The following is a 27,509-nucleotide window of genomic DNA, read 5'->3' as shown; positions in this document are numbered from 1 at the left end:
ACAACCAAGTCAGTAACGGGTAAATCCTCCTCTGTTTGCCAAACAAGCATTGATCCGACGTGGCATACTCCTAATGAGACGTCTAAGGTCATTTTGGTCCAGATTGTCCCATTCCTGTTGCAACGCAGCAGCAAGTTCTTGGACATTGGCAGGACGTTGTTGACGTTGACGTAACCTCTGTCCAAGCATGTCCCAGACATGCTCGATGGGGGAGAGGTCGGGACTCAGTGCTGGCCAAGGTAATGTGGTGATGTTCTGTTGTTGGAGGTAACCTGTAACAATCCTGGCCCTGTGACATCTTGCGTTGTCATCCTGGAAGATGAAACGGCGGCCATGACGTCGTGCGAACGGCACAACATGGACTGCCAAGATGTTGTCCCGGTAGTACTGGCCTGTAACACGCCCTGCAACAACATGTAAAGCCGTTCTTCCAGCAACAGTGATGCCTCCCCACACCATAACAGAACCACCCCCAAATCGATCATGTCTGATGACGTTAACGTCTTGGAAGCGCTCGTTTCGACGACGCCACACCCTCCTACGTCTGTCCAAAAAATCAACAGTGAACCTTGACTCATCTGAAAACATCACATTGCTCCAGCGTCGATTATCCCAGTGTTGACGATCCCTACACCAACGACGTCTTGCCTGAATGTGATGATCTGTCAAACAAGGGATCACGCGAGGACGTCGGGCGCGAAGGTGACCCCTATGCAGTCGATTCCGAATCGTCTGGCCACACACTCTCACACCAGTGTCTGTTTGAAGACGAGCGCTGATCTGATTTGCTGTGATGACACGATTTCTCAAGGCCAAGGTACGGATAAATCGATCCTGGGCTTGAGTTGTCGCCCTTGGTCGACCTGAGCGTGGTCTGCCCTGTACAGATTGTGTATCACGGTATCTGGACCATAGCCTGCTTATGACAGACTGAGAAACATTCATCGTCTGCGCCACAACCGCCTGTGTTGTGCCGATCTGTAGCATGCCAAGGGCACGTAACCTTTCATTTTGGGTAAGCCGACGCATATCAAAATTTGTTTTCTGGTCACTAAAACAATTAAACTGATGTTTCCACCCTGGAATTCAATGCCACAATGACTGTAACATTCAAAGTCAGAGTCGTGCAAATCTTGGGTTGGACCCCCATGATGATCCCAAGCATCACCTGCATTCCATGCGGTAGCTATTGGTGCGTTTGGGCGTCACATGTAACTGGAAATGTTTTTTCTGTTAGGTTCTATAGTGACTTTTTTCGTAGTCATTTGCATATTTTAGTATTATGCCCCCAAAATCAAATATCCCCTACTTTTTTTGAATAGTATAGTTTTAAATATAGATAATGAAAAATGAATATATTGAAAATTTCATTCAAATTACTTTATTCTGAGTGAAGTTATGAGTGTTAAAAGGTTTGACAGGATGTGTAGATTGTTCACTATCATAGCAATGGCACTTGAAAATCAAGTCTAAGTCTTGATTATCCATGTTATTGTTAAATTTTTAAATGTTTCAGGTGTAATGCATTTGAATCTCAGCCATCTGATGGTCTAAAGAGTTGACTAAGAGCTTGTCATGAGATTAAATGACTAACTAATAATTCATATAGTAGAATCTGTATTAAGCAGCCACTCAAGGGAATTTTCATGACTGACCGCTTATCGGGAGTGACTTCTTAATAAAATCTCAGGGTTTGTTAGTGCTGACATCAAGTAAATTTTACACTTAGAAGGATTGGGAGCAAACATCAATACTTGCATCGGAAAATTTGGCCATCGCTGAAACTTGCTTAGAACGAAATTTTTTTGACTCAAATCTCTGATATAACTTCTGTAAATGTGTCATTTTGTACCAATATTGAAACTACTGTCTGTACCAACATTAATACTACTGTTTACCAGTGATGTGTTTGATAATATTTATCTATTTTGTGAAGAAACCATGAATTAATTTTATTTGATCAAAAAAGCTCATATCCAAAAAACCATTCTGAATTTGTCACCGATTTTCAAGGGGTGTAACTCTGTATGTAATATAGGAGGCGTTAAAACTTCTGTTTAGTAACAACGTGGCAATTGAAAAAAGATACTTGATGATCGTGACAAAACTCGACTTTGACGGTACTTTTCACTGACGTTATATACTTCAATGGTACTTTTAGTTTATTAACAGTAGCAAATAATGTTTTGTTACGTGTGAAAACAATGAATAGAGTTTGTCATTTAATAATGCAAAAGATTGATTAACAGATAATCCCGGGTTTATTGTCATTTTCACAGTTCTTTTTAGCTGATCAGTGGGTGGCCAGATAATTAACTATTAATCACGGGATTAGTGGACGTGCTACGAAGTACATGTATGACAAGATGGTATCATTCAACAATGGCTGTTGAATGGGCGATGTTTTGTTAAGTTTATAACACAAACAGTGACTGTTGGCCGCGTTAGAGGAGTGACCTTTGATTAAAGAGATGAAACAATATAATTTCTACATGGGGGGAGGGGGGAATTTACAAGGAGATGTCGCTGAATAGGAGTGGCTGTTGTACAGATTCTACTGTAACATTTAAAGCCAAGAGGAAGATCTGCAAAAAGCAGTTTAGCCCTTATATAATGTACTGTTAATGAGGACTTAATGTACTGTTAATAATGACATATGTACAGTTAATGAGGATGTATGGATTATAATCATTCACCAGTTCAAATACACCAAGCAAAATGTCAATACCAGATCTAATTGAATGACCAATGAAAGATAAAAAAATACATGAAATTTGTGAGGAAAATCAATTGTTTGAATAGAACAATCATTTATACTCACACTGTCCATCTTATGTAGGGAATATGGTTTGTTAGTGGGCTCGTTTTTAGAACATGTAAACTGTTGTACTGAGCATGCTTTTATGACATGTATACTAAGGCAATGTTGCATCTGACGTTTGTCTGCATTTTCAAAATTAATTGATTATTTTGGTATTAAAGATGGGTTCCCAGAAAAGTATTTATCGGGTGGTTATTTCCGATAAAAGAATGGCAATTTTGGTATATATGGAAAGTAGAGATATCCAATCTTACTAGAAAAATACTGGATTCCCCGAAAAACACTAATGGAGCATATAAAGGACAAAAATGTAAGGGTTCCCCTAATCAACAGCCTGACGATTAGGAACTTCTGCAGGCGTGATGTCAAAGGTCACAAGCGAACATTGAGCGCTTGATGTACAAGTTGATAAAAATGACGGAAAAAGACGCGGGTAGTGGATAATCCGAGGATTTAATTAGGATTCGATATTTGTAATTAATAGTAAGCGGTTAAAGACAACATCGTCTTATGTATGCAATGAATTCTCCTCTGACTCCCAAGACGTGACGTAAACATGACCTGGTTTGTTTGAATTTTAATAGCAGGGCATTCCTTCGCAATTACAATGTTTGAGAGGGATTTGAAGCATAAATATGACAAATTAATTAGTTTGAATATGTTTTTGGTCCATATATACCATTAAATCACCCAGTTTGTACGCGGGAACCCATCTTTAAAACTTTCAGGAGACTAGTAGATTGTATTGATGCAATTTTTTTTTATTGTAACCAATACAATATATCTATTGATGGTTGTATCTTTGCTTGCTAGGCAATCTTTGTTTTTATATGCCTACATTTTCAAATGCCCCTGTCTGTCTGTCCATCTATCTGTTGGTTCACATTTTGTTTGTTGACACTCTATAGGTCACAATTTTATCCAACTTTAACGAAACTTGAAATATAGGGTTATATCCCAAAAATCTTGATTCCTTTCGATATTGGCATGTTTTGGACCTAACTTTGTGGATTATGGCCTGATTGTAGCTTGTGGACATTCTAAATCACAATTTTTATCCGATTTTGATGAAACTTAAAACATATGTTTATAACCCACAAATATTGGTACATATTGGACAGACCGTAATGGCCTGGACTACTCACATTTTTAGCTTGTGGACCCGCTAGAGCTCACAATTTTTATCCAGTTTTGCTGAAACTTAAAACATCTTACAAAATTTGGGCGTATATTACATGGCAACTGCTTGGATTTTTTTTTTTACTGTATCCATTTTACTGCATTATGCAAGAGCAAAATCTGCTTATTACAAGTCTTTCTTTAGGCCTGAAATGTTATCTAAATTATCAGTTAGACATTAATTAACTTATCCAGACCATAATAAACTCTCGATGTCAAGGCTAGCCTTCGATGTTGGCTGGATTAGATTCCTATATGCCGCTAACGACCATTGATAATTTAATCAGAAAAAGTGGATAATCGAAACTATGCTGTTTATATTAATGATTTTAGTAATGATGACCGATACTATGCAAAAATTTCACACGCTTCTTTCTCGGCTCATAGTGGATCAATTTGACTGAAATTTTCAGCAAATTACCTTTACACTATCTAGTTTTTAACTATTATAGCGAGAACTGCCTTCTCTTTATCTTATCTCCCATAATGTATCTTTAAAGTACATGATTTAATATCACTTTGAAATGCTAATTTTCAAGTAACTTGAGAAATAAATTAATTTTTTTATTGTCCATTTTACTTGAAAAGTACAGCCTTGTTGATGGATGTTGAAATAATGTCATTTACAAGAAATGATCTGTAGACCCTTTGAAGTATAAATTTATGTAACTAAATATTGTGATAGTTAAACATGTACATCTGATGCTTGAAAGCAATGACTGTATTGTTACAACCTTCACACTGTATTTCCTTAAATGTCACATTACATGTATTTACCCATACCATACTTAACTGAATAAACCCACATATAATCTCTAATAATAGCCCACACACCCATTGTTTAATAAAATGAAGAAAACATTTGAAAGAATGAGGCATGTACTCTATTCTTGATACACTAAAATGTTTGCCTTTTTGACATTAAAACTCAATAATTTGCGATTTACAAAAGGAAATAACTGAATAAAACAGTGATTGGCGCCGATATGTGTGTATTATAATAGTGACAATTTTCTCTAACCTTTCAAGTACACAGGTGTTCATTCTGTTAATCATGGTATTATCCAATGACAGTCATTTCATCAAAACATATCATTAGAAAATACATGTGCCATAAACAAGTGAAACATTAAGACTTGACACGGATACACATGACCTCGGCCTACCATTTGGGTGTATTTAAGAATGCATGTTAGGTCCATGTACACATAGGATTTTATTTGAACAGACCTTTCATTCTCATGTGATCTATTGTAGAAACGGTAGACAATTTTATGAGGGTTAGGTAATGAGAATTACAAAAAAACAATGCTTTTGCGTCGGATTTATACAAAAAGAATGAAACATTTATGGTAGAAATAATAGGTTAATTATGAGGGTCTGGGTCATAAGATTTATGTAACGAAGTCTAGAACAATTTCATTTGTAAAAAGAACAAAACACAATTTATATGGAAAAACAATCACTGGTTTGTACACATATAGCACGACAAGTATCCATATAAATTGTGTTGTGTTTTTTAATGTGCACAATCGCTAAATGCCACTCAAGGATTAAATTTAACTTTTGTTTCTATACACAATCTCATTTAAACCAAAAAATAAAAGATTGTTTACAATATAATGAATTCATAAAGAATAAACAAGCTTGCACAAAAAACATAGAATTATAAGTTTCCTATATTGGTGTGAAACTAATATAAACCGAAGTTAACTTCAACTAGCCATAATTTAATTCTTTTGCTACCCAAATTAATTTCCATGTGAAGATTAGCTTACGCTACTGGAACCATACAAGAAATCTTGGCCTTTCTGTTTGGGATTTTAATACTAAGCCTAGTCTTAATATATATTGAGTAATAGATTTTTTAATTAGTACTTGTCTGCGTTTCTAATACTTCTACTATAGTTCCAAGCCAAAAGCCAACATTTTGGGGATTTTCTTTTAGCCCAACAACCAGTACATATTTCAGATAAATAAATTTATGAAGAATTACCAACATGTCACAAAGATAAAGATATCTTGACTTACAATGGAATCACGTAGGCCTATACCAAAAGATTGGATCGAATAGTCTTGAACATTCGGATCCCACTGACAGATATTGGAGTCAATGTGAGCAGACTGTGGTAGAGGATGAGTTAAAGATGTATTATGTTCGAGCTAACTCTACCTATTGCAGGTCTTTATTTATTCACATGACAAGCCTATCGGCTAGAACATCGGATGGCTGATATAAAAATGGATTAAAATGAGATTTATGAATTTAACAATAAAATAGACAATCAAGAGTTAGCTTTGGTTGCCAAGTACTTTTGTTCCATTAAAAATAATATACGCTGAAAAAAAAAAGTAATTTGAATAAAAATTTCAATATATTCATTTTTCAATTTCTATTTTTGAACTAGTAATACTAGTATAGCAAGAACGGTCAACTCTTATCTAAATCTTACCTAATGCATCTTTAAGTTAGAAGGAATGAATTTGTGTCACTTTTGGACAAAACTGTTTTTAAACAAAAGTACTATGGTCTTCTGGCATTTCCATTGATGGATAGAAGAATGTGGAACTACAATGGCTTTTGAAAGTGACAGCCTTGATTGTAAATGGTAGATTTGGAATTACAATTGATATGGTATTAATCAGAGATCACCAATCAATACCATGAGGATATTTAGATTTCTGTAAGCTTAATTAACAGTTCTTGTGGCAGAGCATCCCACATAACCAATATTTCACAATTGACAACATCTTAAGGGAAATTAATTCACAGGAAGGAAGCTGACAATAGTACAGTTTTATCAATTAGGAAACAAACAGTAAATGTCAGGCAGTCGTAAGGTGTCCTTGGTCAAATTTTGTAGGTTAAAGTAAATCCTTAATATATACAAAAATTATGTTAGAAAGTAATGTTTTTGACATTTTATTTTTAGAAATACATAACATTCAGATAAAACGATTTAAATTACTTAATATTTAATTGATTTTTGATGTTTCTTATTGTTTCTGAAATTTAGTGACTCACCTGTTGGATAAAAATGTTCAATTGTATTAAAAGATCAGACAAATTGCACATCAGCATGTGATTTAATTATGTGATGTTGATTTAATTATGTAATATTAATTTTAGGCAGTATTGGAATATTAGCTTGCCTATCTCAAATGTCAAAACTTGAAAACGTAACCTTAAAAACTGATTTTGGTCATCAGTTGTTTACATGTGTATCACCAACCTGTTTCGGGGCTATTCTTCGTTTGAATACACACCCAGGTGATACATATGGATGAACTAGGATTGGGGGTTTATATAGTTTATTACTGGAGAAGTATTCTGATGAAGGAGGTCACTGTGCATTAAAAGTCCCAGTCGAAATCCGTTTCAATATTCCTTTATATACAGTTAAATATACATTATATACAAGATCATATCAAGGGCTAATAAATGTCTTAACCCTATAGCTATCTCCTATCTCATCTGATCTCCTCTCGTGTTTCTCATGTCTGTGTAGGGGCCTTTTAAAGAAACTAATTTGCATAAAGACAAAAGGACAATCATTTCAACCAATCAGATTAAAGATAAAATTAGGGATAGAAATATATTGTAAGGAATCAAATGAAAAAAGTTAAATTAATATATAAATTTCATTGGCTAAAGTTTTATAGTAAAATATAATTAATAGAATCAGTTAATAAGCTTTAAGCCATAAATAAAGTAAAAGCGTTGACACTTGATTGGCACTGATCTGACTGCATTGTTAATGTTTCTTAATAAACCTATTGGCACCCAAAGATTATAACAGTATATTCAAGACCATTAAGGCAATCACTTTAGGAGGTTCAAATCAAAATATTAAAATTTAAATCAATGACAGATAGACTGATAATATTAAAGTCAGCCACATTGTCTGTATATATGAATATAGAATTAAGAAATAAATTATGCATTCTTTAAATAAAATTTGAAAAAGAAATTAAAATTAATATCACTATTCGGTAATATGTGTATCACAGCGTATAGATACCGGTAAACAAAATGGTGGAATGAAGTTTCCTTGTTACTGCCCATGTCCTGGTATCTTATCTTCATACTGTAATAGTTATTGCAATCAAACAAGGACCTAAGGTTTACAAAATATGTATGATGTGAAATTAAATTGACCTAGGATCGTTGCATATTTTCAAATTTTAAAGGATTCTCAGTTTCTTTTGAATATTCTAGTATAATTATTGTAGGAGGCAAAGTGACATAAGAATTCATGCTAGTTTCAAATCAAGAGAGTAATATAAAAAGAAGATGAAAAATGTAGATTATGAATAGACTTCCTTATTTTATAATATATTTACAGGCGTATGGTAAAATAAATATTGAACTTCCTGTTTAGTGGGAAGTTTCCTTGCTCCTGTCTATTCAAATGTGATCATGAAACTCGAGTCTCAAGTGGTCATTATTATTACTAGTTAGGCTACAACCTAAAAATTAATCAGTACAGAATCGATTTATCATTTGCATTTTCACTAAAATATCAAATTTCTCACGTCTTAATACATACTAAGTATGTACTCAGATTGATTATTTAACAATTAATTAAAAAAACAAAAACAAGATGGCGGTATCTTGTTACGCTTGAGCATCATAGACCAATGAAATTTCATTTTAACATAATTTTGTAAACACAAAACGAAATTGAGCCATTTTTGGACTGATGTTCCTATTAGAGATTTAAACGTTTACAATTTTGTAGTTTGCAAGGGATTCCTAGAGCATTAAAGGATGTATAAAGCCATTAACTGTTGTAGGGAAGAAGTGGATTAACTTGACACTGGTAATTCTATTTTAAACTTCTTGTTTTTGGGACATTTCTTATTGATTAAAATTGAGATAAATAGATTGCTTTGGTCAAAATCCTAGAGCAAAACTTTCAACCCACATGTGAATTTTGATAAGGTCTGTCACTCTTCTTCCAGTCAGAGTAGTATTTCATTACTCTTTCTGTCGAAAGCATGCTGTTTTCGATTTATCTATATTTCATCAACGTATGACGAAACTCTGTCATTTCTGCATCAAATCTGTCCAGATCTATCGGTGAGGTAGTTCACCATGAGATTTAGGTATAACCTTTAAACATGCATTATGCAAGAGCTAAATCTGCCTATTGGAGGTCTTTCTTTAGGCCTGAAATGTTTTCTAAAGTATTAATTAGACATTAATTAACTGATCCAGGCCTTAATCAACTCTCGATGGCATCAGATTTCTCCGATATTAAATAGATTAGAATGGTTCAGCGATACTTTGATTTAATCAAATATGGAGGACCGAGACTTAGCTTCAATCAACCAGTACGGTGGTTGAAATTATTGCACGCGTCTGTCAAACCTTCAAAGGCTAATATCTTCACTTGCAATAGAGTAATTTGAATGAAATTTTCAAATTATTCATTTTACATCATATCTACTTTCGAGCCATTATAGCAAGAATGGCTAGTTCTTTATCTAAATCTTACATAATGTATCTTTAAGGTTACTATTAAATGTTAAAATGGAAGATAAATTGACAGGACTGCTACTCCATGGAACTCCCTAACACAGTATAGAAATGCATTGCTACACAATAATTCCTTGGTTAACATGGTTGAGCACCCATGATTATGTGTAATAGAAATTCGAGGGATGAAAATATTCGGATTAGTAAGGCCTAATGAAATTTGATTATCCCGAATTTTCCGCGCTCGATTTTTTGTATTTCCATGTGTACAAAAAAATCGCTGAAAAGTTTGGGGGAATCCAATGTAAATGATGTCACGGAAAGAGGGCCTAAGAGAATGGCAGGGCCTCACTACAAGTACCTAATGGTTCTTGATTTGCAAGGATGATTATTACCAAGATGTAGCTATTTTTTCCAGCGACTTTTATTTATTTATTTATTTTTTTTTAAGGAAATAATGCTCTGGTTTCAAGCCCATTATTTGTTTTTTTTTGGCATACAAACATGAAAAGTGATGGCATTCTATAAAAATAAAAAATATATGAACCCCATAGATATATAGCTCATAATGTTTGGAATTATAATCATTTGATGTCATTGATACCATCTTTCTGAGATCTTTGATGTTACTGACACATAGAATTTTTATACAAATTTAGGAATTCTGAATCAGAAAACAGCAAATCAAATATGTTTTTATAGTGACCTACAGTACTTGCATTTAGTATTCTGTTTACTAGTTTTAATGATGTGAAACCTACTTTTTTTATATGCGTTAGCATTGAATAGAAAATAGTGCAGATATTAATGTATAGACACGATGTGTATATTTAGTAACTTGTGACTAAGTGTCCTGATTTGTATTACATATTATTTCACATTCCCAAAGATTACAGAGCCTTGTAGTATTTATGAGTGGTGGGTGGAGGTGTCTTATGCGAATCACACTTTGCTTTGGGAGATGCTAATTGTAGGCCGGTTGAAGAGGTTTGGGAATTTCTGGAGTCCACAATGGCTGCCTTATATAAATGAATATTTTGGGGAATACTAACCCTAACCGAACTTGGATCTAATTTACCTTTTATCCCTCTTAAAAGGGATAGGATTCAGGTTAGTATTCCCCAAAATCATCATTGATATAAATGGCCATTGCAGACTCCAGGAATTCCCAAACCTCTCCAACCGGTCTACAAATAGCATCTCACCTTTGTTTTACCATACCTCCTTGAACACCCACTATCAGCAAGTTTGTCAATAAACCTTAAAACCAGTGCCATTATTTAACTATCTTCATCATAAAACTGGTTTGTGCAGAAATGTAGGAAGTTTAACCCCATTTTATTTGATTGCCTTTATTTAATTTTGTCAAGTCAATTTTGAAACAGTCTCATCAAGCTTTTAAAAAAACTAGTTTGAATTGTCCTATTTTGCACTGTGATTTAATTTGTTTACATGCACTAAATAGTTTAAATAAGGAGATTGCATGTTGATTTTGCCGTCAAAAGAATTTAAATTTTGATAGTGTTCTTACTTTTTCCAGTTTTAAAAAAATGACTACCACAGCCAATGCTTAACTCACATCCTATGCAATCATATTCTAGCATTTGTTCATGTAAAGTACGTCTAATTTGATCATCATTTGGTAGACACTCGATTACCACCGTCCTCCGACAAAATATACTGGGATATTCTTCCCTCTCTTTAAGTTATATCTTTTGACATATTCGTGTTCCATTAAATTTACCTTGCAACACTGGGGTAATGTGTCTTATTCATGGATTCAACACAAAGCTAGAGCTAGGATTGAACATGGCACCACTGTGCTGTTTTTCTCCCATAGGATGAAGTGTGCGTGTAAAAGTCTCCTTTCGTTTTGTCTATTCATCAATATGAACATGGTCAGTGTAATGACACATGGATTTTATTCCTGCGACAAGTTTCTACACATTTGACAACTGCTACTATCTCTTTAAAGTAGCTGTACCTCAACCTAAATCCATAATGTAATCGAAATTAAAAACACGAATTAGAATTCAATTTTGATCTATTTCAATCAATATTGATGTAGTTATCTAACCGTGAAAACATGAGATCCTAATATCCAATATTTAAGATACAATGAACATTTTATAATACTAACATAATGGTTTCAAGTGCAGTTTGTAGTGAACAAAGGAAAACATATCCCAGAAGACAATGTGGAAGTAATTAATAATAGCTGATTCACAAACGACAAAATAATAATAATAAAAAAAAAAATGTGTAGAATGGACTAAGGCATAAACGATTGCAGTTCAATTTGGACAGTTCATGTATTTCATCGAACATAATTGAAATCGAAATTACAACAAATTTTTAAAAATTGAATGTAAAACACTTTACATTCACTCAAATACATTTATATGTGCTTTTAGATCCCCTTTCGTCTATTTTAACGTTCCAAAAAACAGTTTCTGGCATGGTTTCCCCTTGTCAGTGGTGCAGGATAGGGAGGGCCTGACAGGGACAGCTGTCTAGCCATTTGGATGGGACAAAAAACTGGGGTTCTGTGCACACATTGGTATGCAATGAAAGATCCCTTGACAGTTGGAATTTGAAATAAGAGTAGGCTGTAGAGCTGCTGTCCAGGCAAACTTTCTCATAGCACTCTGTATGGTGTATGCCCGTCTTAATTAGAGCAGTAGAACGTTAAACCCCATTTCATTTCATTTTATTTTCCAAAAAATAGAGCTATGTGTCCTTTAAGTGAACTGTATGTTGAATAATTACACTTGACATAAATTATTTTACTTAGACTGGAAGTCAGACTTGACCGTATTAATAATGTATGTTTGACAAACTAACTTAATAATTAGTTTTTAAATATAGTTAATTATTATTAGATCAGTTTACACAGCAAATATACTTTCATTACTCCTTAGTTCCTACACAGTTATATTAAAATGAGGGGGTCTTAAAGCATCTTACCCAATTCCAATACAATTAATTTTTTTTTATTTTTATGACCAGTGTTTCGATTAGAAAAAAACAGATCCTTTCAGAAAGGTCTCTGACGGACAAAGTCTTCTGGCTGTTCCTGTCCTTCCTTGTTAAGCTGCAATATGAAAATACCACTCCACTCTACCCTAGGGACGGACAGGAATGGTCAGAGACTGTTCCAAAAGGAACTAAAAAACACTAGATTTTCATTATCTTTTTTGATCCCTTGTTAGTAAATAAATATATTACTAAGCTTATATTTTTGCAGGAGAGTAACTCTATTGCTTACAATTTTAGTTGTATGATATTTGAAGTAAATAATATGAAGGGACTGACTACTTGAAACTAATTATACTAGTCTATGTTAAAAATGTTCCATCTTGAAAGAGAAGTCTCTTCTTTAAATAATATTGGAAATATTAGAAACATAACTTTCCACAAAGATGTACTGAAACATGTACATTGTTAAAATAGGGTAGCTTAAAGATACATTATGGGAGATTGTAATAGAGAGTTGGCCATTCTTGCTATAACAGATGATGAAAGAAGAATATATTCAAAATTTCAGTCAAATTAATTTATTATCACCATTGTAATTTTTGACTAAAAATAGGAGTCCACTCGCTCTTCACCGTCTCCGAGAATGGCCGATCGTTTGATTGACAGGCGTTAACTCCACCTGCATAATCTTGATTATACAGTAACGTTTTCAATGGCTGTGGTACCGTTAGCATATTCGGTTTGAGACGGAGTTGCAATTCAATTCGTATCACATTTATTTTTACTACAAATTAAAAATAAGACTTTTAATATATAGATAAGAAGCGAAAGTTTGAAAGGAATGGGCCAAATCAACGAGGTATAATTATAGCCAACTTCTTGTTAGCTGCGCGTACTACTGTAACTGGTAGGCCTACGTAACTTCCGAAGCAGACAGATAGGAAACAGTGATCCAATGGGGCTACAATTCAAAGTAGGGTGATGTTAGCTGCGATGTTTATCAATTTCCATAATTTTTCTGTAAATGCAAGTGACAAAAGAGCGTATAATACCGACATCCAAACTCTCATTTTAACCACAACTAAACATAATATCAAGGCCGTATACATCGAACTTTCAATCAAATTTACTGACATGCCGCCTCGCTCAACAATGGCCTCACTTCGTACACTCCATCATTTAGCCTTGATCTAAAATTTCCGGGAGTATGACGTCAACGTAACAGTTAATCTCCACTTAATCAATCAATGAAATCCTGTTTAAATCCAAGCCGAATCTAAGCCATCCGTGGGTCTACAGAGTTGATTTTGTCCTTGTTGTGTAAATAAAGATATAATTTATAATTTCTATGACATCTGAAGCCTAAATAAAGACTTGCAATAATCAGATTTAGCTCTTGCATAATGTATGTTTAAAGTAAAAATAAGAATTGAAATATTTGCTCCCATCACTCTCCTTAATTATGCCACTACCATGGTACATGGAACTGTCTTTATGGTTCAAGAAAACTACTGTACCTTTGGGCTGAGTTGAATTTAGATAGCAGAATATGTCACTTACTTAGTTGAAAGCCTAGTTTAAGAAAAATATTTTAGCGTAGATGGGGTTGAGTTTCTTATAGTGTACTTTTATCTTATAAACATATTAACTCACTGTGTTTTCCTAGGAACAGAAGAATTACTGGTCTTCTTCCCTAAGGGGAGCTTTTGGTTGCTAGTAAGTATAGAGCTGGTTCACTAATTCACTGGGATTCATACACTGCAACAAACCATAAAAGAACTATATCTTGCTGCTGGGTTTGAGGGCAACTTCAGTAATCTTTCCTTGCAATCAACTGTTGCATATATGCAGTTGGAGTAGACGAACAACAGATTTGTACTTACAAGAGAACAAGTGACAATCAACAGTCTGATTTAATTAACATTTTTTGCTGTGAAGAACATCCAAAATTGGAAGTACCAAGGCAACAAAACCTGGAATTAAGTGTGTCATCGAGTAGGGACATTAAAATAGAAGATATCTATTAATGTAAAATTTAGAATTTTTGCCAGCTATGTTTGTGTTAGATTATTTTTGGTAATTAAAAGCTAGTTTTTCGGGGTTTTTTTTAAATGTATTTTGTCATTAATAATGGACATTTTCCAAAAATATTGGACTCTGTCTTTCCATAAATAATAGACTCTTTTCATTAATAATGGACTGTTGTTTTAGACAACAATCCATTCCTCATTATAATGGATTAAAAGATCAAAGGATGACATCATAGCTATGTTATTAGACATGATTAATGATTGTCGTTCATTATAAAAACAGCCTTTTAAAACTATTGCAAAAAAAATTATCTTAAGCACAGAAAAAAGGAAAGATTACCACTTAAGATTTAAGATTAATAGTTTTAATTAAAATAAATGAACATTTTCTTGGATCACACTTAGTTATTATCATAGCTTTAAGAAGATTTTGACTTGTTGTACTTCGGTCTTCACACAATTTCAAAGTACACCGGTAAAGACAGTCGTTGAATTATCTGCTACATGTTACTTTTACATTTTTTCGGCTTTGAATGTATTTTTCTGTCATCTAAGATTTCATGATAATTAATGTAGAAAGATTGAGAAATGGATATATAAAATTTGTATCTAAAATAACGAGGAAAAGGTTGATTAACAGGCAAGTATTATAGAGCAGTATTCAAGATAAATTGCATGTAACAGTGGTTAGAACTTTACTAATTTGACAATGATCTGGTTCTCTGGTTTTGTACTACAGTAACGATTGAATGAAATGCCTACATTTTTTGATCAAACATATAATCTTACATTTATTGATTAAAAAGTTATAATTTATACCAAACTGAAATGTGATAGTATATTGCCATCAGCCTTGTGAACACTATTTAAAATTGGTATATATTGTTGACATTTCAATTATTTCCGTTATTTTTTTTTTTAGAGTTAATGCCCTTTTTCCCCTTTTAGAATCTTGTGACTGCTCAAATGACGTAAGTGATCACCCAGTCTGTTTGAAATTCATTATTTTATAGATTACTGAACAAAAAATCCTATTGAATTTCAACAATGGCCCTTGTTTCACTTGTAGAATCTTGTGCACATTATAACAGAAAAAGTTGTATGAAATTTATATGCATTATCCATATTAATGAAGTGAGGAAGGCTTTTAACAATTTCTGTTTATAACAATATCAAAAGTATTATTTTTGCCATTTATATACGCTCATTAATTCTATCAATTAACCCTATTAATTTTTAATGATATTCGATTATCACTTCCCTTTGTTACAAAATCTGGCTAGCATCGAGGGCTCATAATTGCTTGTACAACTTGACTTCCTGGCAACCTGTATTTTTTAAAATATTGTTTAAAGAATATCCTCTTTAACATTATTATGCAAAATAAATTACAAATGTGAATATTATCAGGGGCAACATCTATTTTAGCTAATCGTACACTATAGCAGTGGAAATTCATCCAGATACTTAAAAATACTGTCTTTCTAAACATATGAAAAGTCACCCCTCCCCCCCCCCAAAAAAAAAACCCCAGCATATTATCAAGTGTAATCTAGGTTACCGTATTTGTTTTTCATGCCTTATGGATTTTGTCCATTGTAATCTGTAATAAATTGTTTTTCTTTTAATTCTTTTATTGTCACCATTCATTTGATCATTTGTTTTATACACTTCTTCTGGTTACTATTTTTCGTATAAGGTGATTTTACTTTATTAAAGACATGATATTCCACACTTCAAAGCAAATACTGGCCATGTACTTTAAAACATAGTACATTGGTTCAAACTGGACAATCTAAATTGGAAGTCATGGTTATCTGAAGTTAACATTACTTTCAATTGATTTCATTTCTATGGCAATTTTAGATAAGGAAAATGATCATTGGCCATATATGGCTCATTAAGGCTTTAAATGTTCATGGTTGTTGTTTAATATCACGTATCACATTGTGGTGCAATGTACAGTATTGTGGCTACATTGTGCTTTTATCTGCATATTATTATTCAATCCTTTTTTTTTCCTTAGTTCTTTTCTTCATGTACATCTTTTTTTATTCAATTCAACTTAGATCTATATTCAATCCTTTTTTTTCCTTAGTTCTTTTCTTCATGTACATCTTTTTTTATTCTATTCAACTTAGATCTAATCAATTTCACTTTTTTTTAACAAAAAATGTTTTTACATGAATATGTATTATATGTAATTCTGAATATTATTGGCAGCCAAGATCAATTGGTTAGCTGTTATTATCGTTGATGTTATACTCTGGACATAAGTGTTCCAAGATTTTTTTCAAACAGAAAATATTCTGTGACTGTGCATTAATTATGTGTAGATATACATCACTCATATATTTCAAAAATATTTCATCTTTTGTCTATTATTACTTTTGTTACTATAATTATAATCAGCTTTAAAAACTTTTAATGTACAGCATGTCCCCAATCTACAGGCCCCATGTTCTGGGAAAGATTGGCAGATACTCTGTTGATAAAATGTCCAAAAAAAAAAAAAAGTTTCTACATCCATTTAGGAAAAAAATTCAAATTACTGAAAGATTTTTGGTTATTTTGGCCTATGCATTTGCCGGATATCTTTTCTTTTTGAAGTATATTAATTCATACACCGGTATATATAATTACGATCTACAATAGAATAGCAACAGATAAAATACAATACATGTGTCATGTAATAAGTGATCATATTTGTAGGAAAAATTTGAATATACATTGAGTGAAAAGGATTTCTTAAATTAGTACAGAACATGTGGCATGTAAAATGTGATCATATTGGAAGGAAAAATTTGAATATATGTACACGTTGAGTGAAAAGGATTTCTTACATTACTAGGTGGTTGAGTGGTATGATGTGTGCACTTAAGATCATAAGTTCTGTCATTGAGTCAAGTGACGAGGATTTGATCCAAAGCTTGTACGTGACAAGGAGTTGCGTTGCCTGTCCAACCTCGTGGGTTTTCTACAGGTCCTCTGGATTCCTCCCACTGCTAAAGACCTGTATGTGCAATTGAATTATTGAAATGGTTTTTGTAGAAAGGATGTTGAACCCTGTTTCTCTCTCTCTTACTTTGCTTGGCCATGAAGAGAATCGAAACAAAGCTAGCAGAGAAGCACCATTTAATCTGTGATCCCTCATTCCACTAATTCTGACAAATTATAAATGTTTATCGTGATTTATTTATAGCATTGATATTCTGGATTATTTTTTTAAAAGGGTCTTTGAATGTTTTTCAGAATCATCTCAATGTTTCAAGTTCTGGCTGTCCTCCTTCTCCAGGTGGACCTGGAAGCCGTACAAAGTCATGGAGTGGTCGTCCTGTATGGTTGGAAAGAGAGTATCGCAATCGTATAAAAGTTCCACATACTTTCATCGTTCATAATTATACTCGACCTACTGTTTGTCAGCTGTGTAAACGTTTATTACGTGGATTATTTAGACAGGGTATGCAGTGTAAAGGTATGTATTATCAGTTTCTTACAGCAGTAGGGGAGCTGCAGTGACTCATTGAGTAAGAGGCTGGCTCGCTCACCAGGAGCTCTCCAGTTCATTTGTTTTCTGGCGCAATGGCTCAGTGAGTAAGACGTTGGCTCACTAACCAGGAGCTCTTATGTTTGTTCACATTGTTAGCTGAGAATGTTCCTTAGGATTTTCTGCCGCAGTTTCTCCCTTGTCAGCGGTACAGATGGACAGTGGGTTGAAAATCAGAAACACTATCTTATAGTTGATCATCTCAAAATGACCCCGGGATGGGAAACACTGTCTTATAGTTGAACATTTTAAAATGACCCCAGGTTACACTATCTCAATCTGATTAAAACACAGATCCTATTTCGTTTCGTTTTTTATAGTGCAAAATTTCGTTTTACTTGTCTTTACTACACTAGGATCTAATTTTTGGCGTGCGGTGCATGGAACTGTGGGTATCCCACTAGAAACATCAATGCTGATTGGTTAATCAAATGTCTGATGTCATAGGGTCTAAAGCCGCTTGTATGACCCCTGACACTATCTCCCAGCACATCCGATCTTCATGTAGTGGAGGCCATCAAAAGTATAAAAAACAAAACGAAATATAGATCTGTATTTTAATCAGATTGACACCATCTTATAGTTGATCATCTCAAAATGACCCCTGGTAACACTATCTTATAGTTGATCATCTCAAAATGACCCCTGGTAACATTATCTTATTGTTGATCATCTCAAAATGACCCCTGGTAACATTATCTTATTGTTGATCATCTCAAAATGACCCCAGGTAACACTATCTTATAGCTGTTCGTCTCCAAAGCTTGACTATGAGTAGTATATGAACTAAAGTTATAAACTCATTTTTGTATGATAATTGATGAACAATGTTTATTCATTGTATGATTATTGATGAACAATGTTTATTCATTGTATGATTATTAATAAACAATGTTTAATTATTGTACCCAGTTCGGAGGACGTTAAACCCCATTTCATTTCTTGTCATTTATTTATTGTATGATTATTGATGAATAATGTTTATTCATTGAATGATTATTGACGAACAATGATTATTTATTGTATGATTATTGATAAACAATGTTTATTTATTGTATGATTATTGATGAACAATGTTTATTTATTGTATGATTATTGATAAACAATGTTTATTTATTGTATGATTTTTGATAAACAATGTCTATTTATTGTATGATTTTTGATAAACAATGTTTATTTATTGTATGATTATTGATAAACAATGTTTATTTATTACAGACTGTAAATTTAACTGTCACAGAAAGTGTTCACCATTAGTGCCTAATGATTGTGCTGGAGAATTACCTTATAATGCTGCAGATGGTAAGTCACACTTGATGCTACAAGGCTTGAGAGACAAAAGGGGGATGTAATGTCTTCCTGAGACTTATAAATTACTTACTTTTAATTCAATAACTTGCTTACACACACACACACACACACAGCATCATTATCTCTTGTCCCATTCAGATCGAAAAGAATCCAAATAACACAATGGCTCGGAACCAGAGATGGGATTTCAAAATTTTAATTGTCGGACATTTTCTTCCCGAAAATAAAGGGACATAACTCTTATCGTTATTTAAGCAGGCGTTTTTAAACCACAATTAAGAATCACGTCTCAACAAAATATTCAATAATAAATACGTAATAAAAAAATAGGTGCACCTCGTTATTTTTCATATTTAATTCCCGTACAGTATTCAAATTTATGTCAATAATATTCCTACAAAATTACATGACATCGTAATACCATAGAATGAAAGCGTGCTGATTACTGCCCATCCGTACCGGTTTCAAATTCCCCCAAAATTACCGTATTTTTTCGCGTCATAAGTCGATAAATTTTTAGCAAGGTCCGGCATTCGTCTAATATACTCCTTTTCGATTTATATACGGAAGGTAAAAAAATGATATCCAGAAATTTATAAACCATAGTAAACATCGCTCTAATACAACGAGCGAGTGACACCAAGTGCTAAAAAATCCCATTCGACTCTAAGCACGCGCTATCGTCTAAAACAATTACCGTAAATACTTACGTTATTCCAATCGAAATATTCATCAAAATTTCTTAGCGTGTTTATTTATTAATTTACCCCATTCAAAATATGATCATAAATCCCGACAATATGCCATCAAAATAGAATCTTTTCTCCCGACATCAGACGTATTAGATTCGGCACGTTTACACCTCTTAACTCCCCAAGTCTCGTGAGATTTCTACTTTCATTTTGCGTGTGTGTGAAATAGCTTTATTTAACTTCAGCTTCCACTGAAGAAATATCACAGACAAGTTATCGAACAAAATGTATATTGTTTTGGGGTGTTATATACTATAAGGGGGGGGGGTTGGATGTTAGTCCCGAAATGACCTAGTTGTGTCGAGTGGACGTTAAACCCCATTTCTCTCTCTCTCTCTCTTATATACTATTAGGATATGTGACATATATGACTCATGTCTACGTCCGACATCAAGGAGATTAAAACGTGAGACAATGGAGAAATCACGGGTTAATCACGTAGATTTAAGTTTATTGGATTGATATATAGTCTGACAAAGGAGAAGCAATGACTGGACAGCATTTAAGTTCCCTAGGACAACAAAAAGAGGAGAACTTCCATATGCACAAAAAGAACCCCAAACCATGATGCTGCCGCCACCAAATCGGTCAACTTCTCTGACGCATACTTGAGCGTAACATTCACCTCATCTGCGGTACACTCGGGCCCTGCCATCGGCAAATCTCAAAGTGAATTGAGATTCGGCACTAAAGACAACCGAATTCCACTGTCTTTGAGTAAACTTATGTGTCTTGTGGCCCACACAGGTCGGTTACGGCGATGAAGAGGTGTCAATATTGGTCCATTACAGGGCCTCCGAGCTCAAAGATCAGCAGCCTGCTAGCGATTTCGAACAGTTTGTGTAGTTACCCTTCCACCAAACATCTCTCTACTTGTGGAGGCTGCAGTGACAAATCTGTTTTTAAGATGACGTAATCGTATTGCTTGATCTTCCTGGAGTGACGTCACACGTGGCGCTCCCGCCCTTGGGCGGTCGGCAATAGTTCCAGTTTGAAGCACTCATTCTAAGATTAATTATTGTCTGGCGTGAACAATTAAAGGCTCTTGCAACAGTGACCACAGACTGACCAGCATAGAGCCTACCTATTGCGGCATTTTCTAACAAAGATGAAAATAACAATTTTAATTTGTTTTTCCAGTTCAAGTTAAGTGTGCGTGTTCAGTTTAAGCAAACTTGCATCGATTGACCTCACGAGTTTGTGTTTGCACATGTTTTTCAGGTTTTTCATCTTTATATGCTCAAAAGTCACGTGATCCACGTGACTTTACAATTTTATGAAATTAAAGGCTTCTTACTACTTACTATCGTTAGAAACACTTTAAAATTTATTTGACTTACCAGAAAAAAAAATTTGTTGAAATTCATCAGTGTCAAGTTTTTAATTTGGCTGAGTATATGCCAAAAAGATCAAATACCTTTACCGACCACCTGGGTTTCCACGTCATTTAACTTAAAATTTGAAAAGATCACAGCCTTATGATCTGCGCTCCCTGATCTTATTAACGAATGATTACAATATAATAATTTCAACTTACTATCTGTAAGAATCCAACAGTCATGGGTAATTACTAGACTAGCATTTAGAAAGTAGTAATAACAATTGTTTAGAATTAACAAAAACCATTTAGTTTTGATGTTGAGAGAGAGAGAGAAATAGGGTTTAACGTCCACTCGACACAAACTAGGTCATTTCGGGACTAACATATGGTTAAATTTTATTTCAATAATTCGCTTGCGCGTAGGGGTCTTTAGCAGTGGGAGGAAACCGGACGACCTAGAAAAAACCCACGAGGTTGGACAGGCGACCCTACTCCTTGTCACGTACAACCGGGGATTCGAAACCACGCTAGTTGACTCAATGATAGGCCGTATGATACAGCACGCTAACCATTTGGCCATCCAACCCCCCATTTTGATGATGAGCATCAAACTGATCTGCGTTAAATATTCATGTGGGAACGAGTTAATTTGCTCTTAGTATTTACTTTTCTTCTCCTACAAATTAAATTCTAAAATCATTCTTTAAATTATTAGAAATATAAATAAAGCCGTTTGAAATATATCTGGTTAAAAAATAATTCCAATTTTGTGTAAATTGGTACATCTTTATTGGCGGTGGCAATACCGGAGTCCTAGCCCAGGAAATTATCTAGTGTTGGTATTTTGATTTTGTAGTGTGTATTAATATTAACCCATGAGAAATTTGATATTTTAGAGAGAATGACAATGACCCTTTGAACCTTTAATCAACAGTCCACAAGTCTGGGTTATAGAGGAAATGTATATTAAAGTTTCACACGATGTTTACATAATATTGTTCAGTTAAAAACTTAATTTAAAAGAATTTCACCCGACCATTTAAGTGGTCCATGAGACACACAAGGAAGAAACCACACCCTGAAGTTATGGTTGACTGATTTCTCTTTCACTGTGGATATATCCTGCTTGATAGTATATGAATGAACCAAAATGTTTTTCTTTTATGAATGAACCAAAATGTTTTTTTTTATTTTCCACCACATCACTGTTACCTATATTATTTCTCATTGTTTGAAATTCATGTTAATGTAATCAGCCAAAAAAAAAAAATGTTAATCATAGTTATCCTGGCTTACAGACATTTATAGTGCACTGTTTTCTTTTTTATGAAAACATCAAATTTTCCACAGCTTAATCTATGCTAAATCTACCCAGATTGGTTCTTTAATATTTAATTAATAATTAATATATCAACGTTACATAATTTCTCAGCTTTGATTCAATCAGATAAAAACAATCTCATTTCAGCGAAAATCACAGGTTGACTATATCGCATTTTATATCATATTGTCGATTTCCATATCGCATTTTATATCATATTGTCGGTTTCCATCCTTCATATTTTTTTAATTGAACCATTGGTGGGTTTTTTTTTGATATTCCATTTAGATATTCAACTTCCACAATATTATAGTTTTTAAGGGAGTGAACAATTTTTGAAATGATGATCAGAGACCTCAAAGATTAATCATATTTAAATTTAATGAAAAAAAAATTCTGATGTGTCTAGCCTAATTATGGTTAATGGACATCAAACTCCTTATTTTAATGTGATAATACATTAAACAATCATTTTAGTGATGGAGATTAAATTTGTAATTAAGTTTTAAGCTGGGGTTTATTAGTAATCCACTGACTAGAATTGTGAACAAAGCATGTAACTTCTAAAGTACAGAGTTCTGTTATCTTTTATATTTTTGAGAGAGACAGACAGAGAGACTCGGTCTTATTGTTTGCATTTAAAATTTATATCCTTTAAATTTAAGTTAAAATCCTGATATCAAATTTCTCACACCTTAATACACGCTAAGTATGTACTCAGATTGATTATTTCATATACTGTAATTAGGAATTTAGAAAACAAAATCAAAATACCAATGCTAGATAATCTCCCTAGCTTGGATTCAGTCTGATTTAAAGTAGACCCATCAGGTTTGTCCACTATCAATAAAAGATGTCATCATCTTGTTAAGCTCAAGCATCATAGACCAACGAAATTTCATTTTAACATAACTTTGTAAAAACTGAACAGAATTGAACTATTATTGGACTGATATTCCTCTAGAGATTTAACTTTCACAATATTGTAGTTTGCAAGTGATTTTGATTGCTTAAAATGACGCACCAGGGCCCTGTTTCTAGAAATCTTAACTAAAGATAAAATCCAAATTTTAGTAGATACGTCAATTTTGATTGGCTAAGCACTAAAATCAATCTAATATTATCCAATCAAATTACTAAAATTTGGATTTTATCTTAGTTAGAATTTTGTGAAACAGGTCACAGGACTTTAAGTGCTAATGCTGGTAATGTAAGTCTTAATGTAAATTCCTAATCAACAAATTGATTGACATTGTATCTTATTATCCTCATTAAAAATGTTGAAAAAAGTACAAAATGTACCGTAAATTGATTTATTAGCCATGTCGAATGAGATTTTCTAACAGTTGACATTTTGAATTTAAATGAAAAAAAATCTTTTTCAGCCTATGAAGCTATCGAACCTTCAGATACTGACAGTCTGGCTCCAACAGAAACATCAGAAATATCAGAAACACCCTCAGAATTTCCTGAGGAGGAAGAATCTCTACCTTTACTTGACATTGGTGAAGATGCTGATAACGATGACATAGTTAGAAAACCACCTCTAAGGTAAGCAGTTTATCACTTCTTAAGAGCGGAACAGTGGGATGTTAAACCCCATTTCATTGTTATCACTTCTACCCTTGACCTATGTAACATAGGGTGACCACCCATCCCACATTTCGTGGGACAGTGCTGCAAAATGCTTCCAAGTCCCGCGGCCTGAAAAACAACCAAAATGTCCCGCAATTGCTCACATGCAAGATTTCTATATGTGTAAAGCTAATCTCGCTGGGCAAGAAATGGATGGAAGCATGGACCATGTTCTTTCCATGCCGGTTTGCAATGCTTATTTCGAGCACATATTTTCAGTGATGAAAAATTATTGGAGAGATGACAGAAACCAGGCATCAGTAAAACTTATTATATATATGAAATTCAAATGAACCCTTTCATTGCGTATACCCGGTAGTACCGGGTATTATAAAATGTCGGTATTACCGTGTACTCAGTAAAGCCCTTGCTTAAATTAGTACCGTAACTGCAAGTGCCATCTATTGTATTTCCTATACACTAGAACATATTTCCACGTGTTTCAAAGCAGCAAACCGTAAAATGGCGGAGTGCATAGTGACAACGTAGACGATGCACTCTCGACGAAGTCGTGAATGACGTCTTGCTGACCAACACGTGGACAATTTCGAGGCAGGTGATACACATAATTCGTTTCCAGTTACTTGATAATGATAGTAGTCAGGACAGTGATTGGTATTATAAAGTGTGTGATTTGTTGCGCGACGTTCCGCCCATGGCTAGCTATGTCTCCCGTGCATGATGAACAAGCCCAATGTGAACACGATAGCCCTGTGTCTGCAGTAGATTCTGACAATAATTCTGATGTTGATAATAATGCTGGCCTGCTGGATCGTAAAAGACATAGGCAATTCCTGAGTCCCGAACGTGTAGATCTATTGACTGACTATATTGATAATGATATGGGATGAAAGTGAAAGTAAAAACAAGATATTGCAATCCGCATGTGGTCATGGCAGCGGGAGACGTGATTCGCGTGTTCGTGGTGGCATTGCTCATGACTGCTATTGATATTTTTGTTCATTTTATATATCTTTATCAAAATCCAGTGAAAAAAACAATATCTCATAAGTATTTCATGGAGAAAAATTCGTTTTCGTGTTAGCTTTAGTGAGAAAATGAGAAATCCAAAATGGCCGCCATGACGTCACTTGACTACATTATTATGCAAATTTCCAAAATTCTATTTTTTCCTCTTAGCCCAACCTCATGCCCATCCCAACAGACAAAAAGATTTTTCATAAAAGCTTCCATAAGTACTGTTTGGCATTCAGTTTCAACCCCCCTTTTTTCCTCAAAAAAGGTTCTAGCACAGGCAGTGAATTTACGTCTAGCATTGAAAGGGTTAAGTTAAACTTTAAATATTCGTGTCAGGAGTTTCACAAATATATATTAATAAATCGCAGATTATTAGAAGGTGTGAAGTCGAACAAGAAGTAGCCTACCCTCATAAACTCATTAAACTATCTTGAGTTGTTATGCATTCAGGTGAAAATCACAAGTTATCACTACAAAATCAGAGTATTTCAGTACCATATTTCTTGTCTCAGATTGCTGGAAATGACGTTTCCGAGCCACGAATCCGTAGCAAATAATAGGGATTCTGAGCAACATATATTTTTTCTGAAATGTCCCGCAATTTGATCAAGCAAAGGTGGTCATCCTAATGGAAAAGGATATCTTATGTTTTCCTTATTTGAATTTAGCCTGGCTGAATATGTTCTTTCGATAATTAAAACAGAACAGCTAGATTAGATATCTTCTTCAAGTTTTTGATCTCAATATTTGTTGAAAGAAATAAGTTATCATTCTGACCTCAACATGAAATTAAAGATGGAAGTTTGAAATGATTAGAAAGTAATGTGAACTTTATATAAACATTACTCATGTTAGGATTAATGGATTTTAATGGACCAATATGCTTTTTTATCAAGACTTGTTTTTAATGTTTACCGTTTAGTCTGTGCTTTTGATCAAAAAACTTACTCGCTTTGTCTTCTCTGGCTTTATTATTAATGGAAATTCCTAATCAAAAGTGTAGGAGACAAAAATTGTTTACATTTATTATCAAGAAAATATTCGAAATTGTATGTTAAATACCATTACAAATGAAAACAAAGGTACAGATTACACTGCTTAAAAAACATTGCCCAGATTGCACTGCTTTAAAAACATATTGCCAAAGGTCATTAATGCCTCAAATGGATGAAAAACTACGATTCTAACCAATATTGTACCCTTGAGTGACAATTATTTTATTAATTTCTTTTATAGCCCAACGCAGAGTAGTAATATTCCATTAATGAGAGTTGTACAGTCCGTTAAATTGACAAAAAGAACTGGTTCGAAGATATTAAAAGAAGGTTGGATGGTACATTTTACAAATAAAGACAACACTGTAAGTATATCTTAATAATCACTGGTTGTATTGTGCTAATCATTCGGCCATTCAACCCCCTTGTTCTTTTAGAATAAAACCAGTGATTGTTTCCCATAAAAATTGTGTTCTGTTAATGTATGTCTCAATCAATAAATGCCATGAAATATACAAAAATGGTTCTAAAAGCACATATTTATGTAATATGAATTATGTATGTAATATGATTTATATTCAACTTGTGAAAAGAATATTTTAATTTATAATCAGTTATGTTGAGTGAAATATGTGAACGGTTCAAATTGATGACAGTCATTTACGTCTGCTTAGTTCTACACATTTTATTTTTATTATTATTATTTTGTCAGTTGTTAATCAGCCTTTACTAATTACTTCCACATTGTCTTGTAGGATATGCATTGGTTTTTTTTTTTTGGGGGGGGGGGGGGTCATTACAAAATGGTGCCCAAAATCATAGAATACATGACTTGTGTACTGATTATAAAATGTTCATTGTGTCTTAAATGTTGGATATTTGGATCCTATATTTTCACACCAAGATAACAATATCAATATTGATTAAAATTGACCAATATTTAATTCTATCCACATTTTAATTTTAAATTATCTTGAAAAATATTGAGTTACAGATTTAGCCCTTTAAAGATTAAGTATATCTTTTAATTGGAAAACAATCGTTCTTGTTATACTCATTATATCTTACATTCTGACCTTCTACTTAATTAGTTGCTACATGCTTCTGGTGGACAGGCACTCCATTCTGTAGGTCATTAATTGGTTGGAATTATCTAAA

The 27,509-nt window shown here is 33.6% G+C and overlaps 1 protein-coding gene across 2 annotated transcripts in view; it reads left to right on the top strand.

Moving 5' to 3' along the window:
• The window catches only part of LOC126821972 (serine/threonine-protein kinase D3), a 94,331-nt gene that overhangs the window by 37,475 nt on the left and 29,347 nt on the right, over positions 1-27,509 (top strand). For both annotated transcript variants that reach the window (XM_050550649.2, XM_050550650.2), the window contains exons 6-9: positions 17,744-17,966; positions 19,257-19,340; positions 24,129-24,294; positions 26,593-26,716. In XM_050550649.2, coding sequence (XP_050406606.2) covers positions 17,744-17,966; positions 19,257-19,340; positions 24,129-24,294; positions 26,593-26,716 — 597 coding nt within the window. The remainder of the gene's footprint in view (positions 1-17,743; positions 17,967-19,256; positions 19,341-24,128; positions 24,295-26,592; positions 26,717-27,509) is intronic.

This window comes from Patella vulgata, chromosome 5, assembly GCF_932274485.2.
Source record: "Patella vulgata chromosome 5, xgPatVulg1.2, whole genome shotgun sequence".
NCBI lineage: Eukaryota > Metazoa > Mollusca > Gastropoda > Patellidae > Patella > Patella vulgata.
Note: the sequence above shows the minus strand (reverse complement) of the source record. Positions and strands in the feature narration are given on the sequence as shown.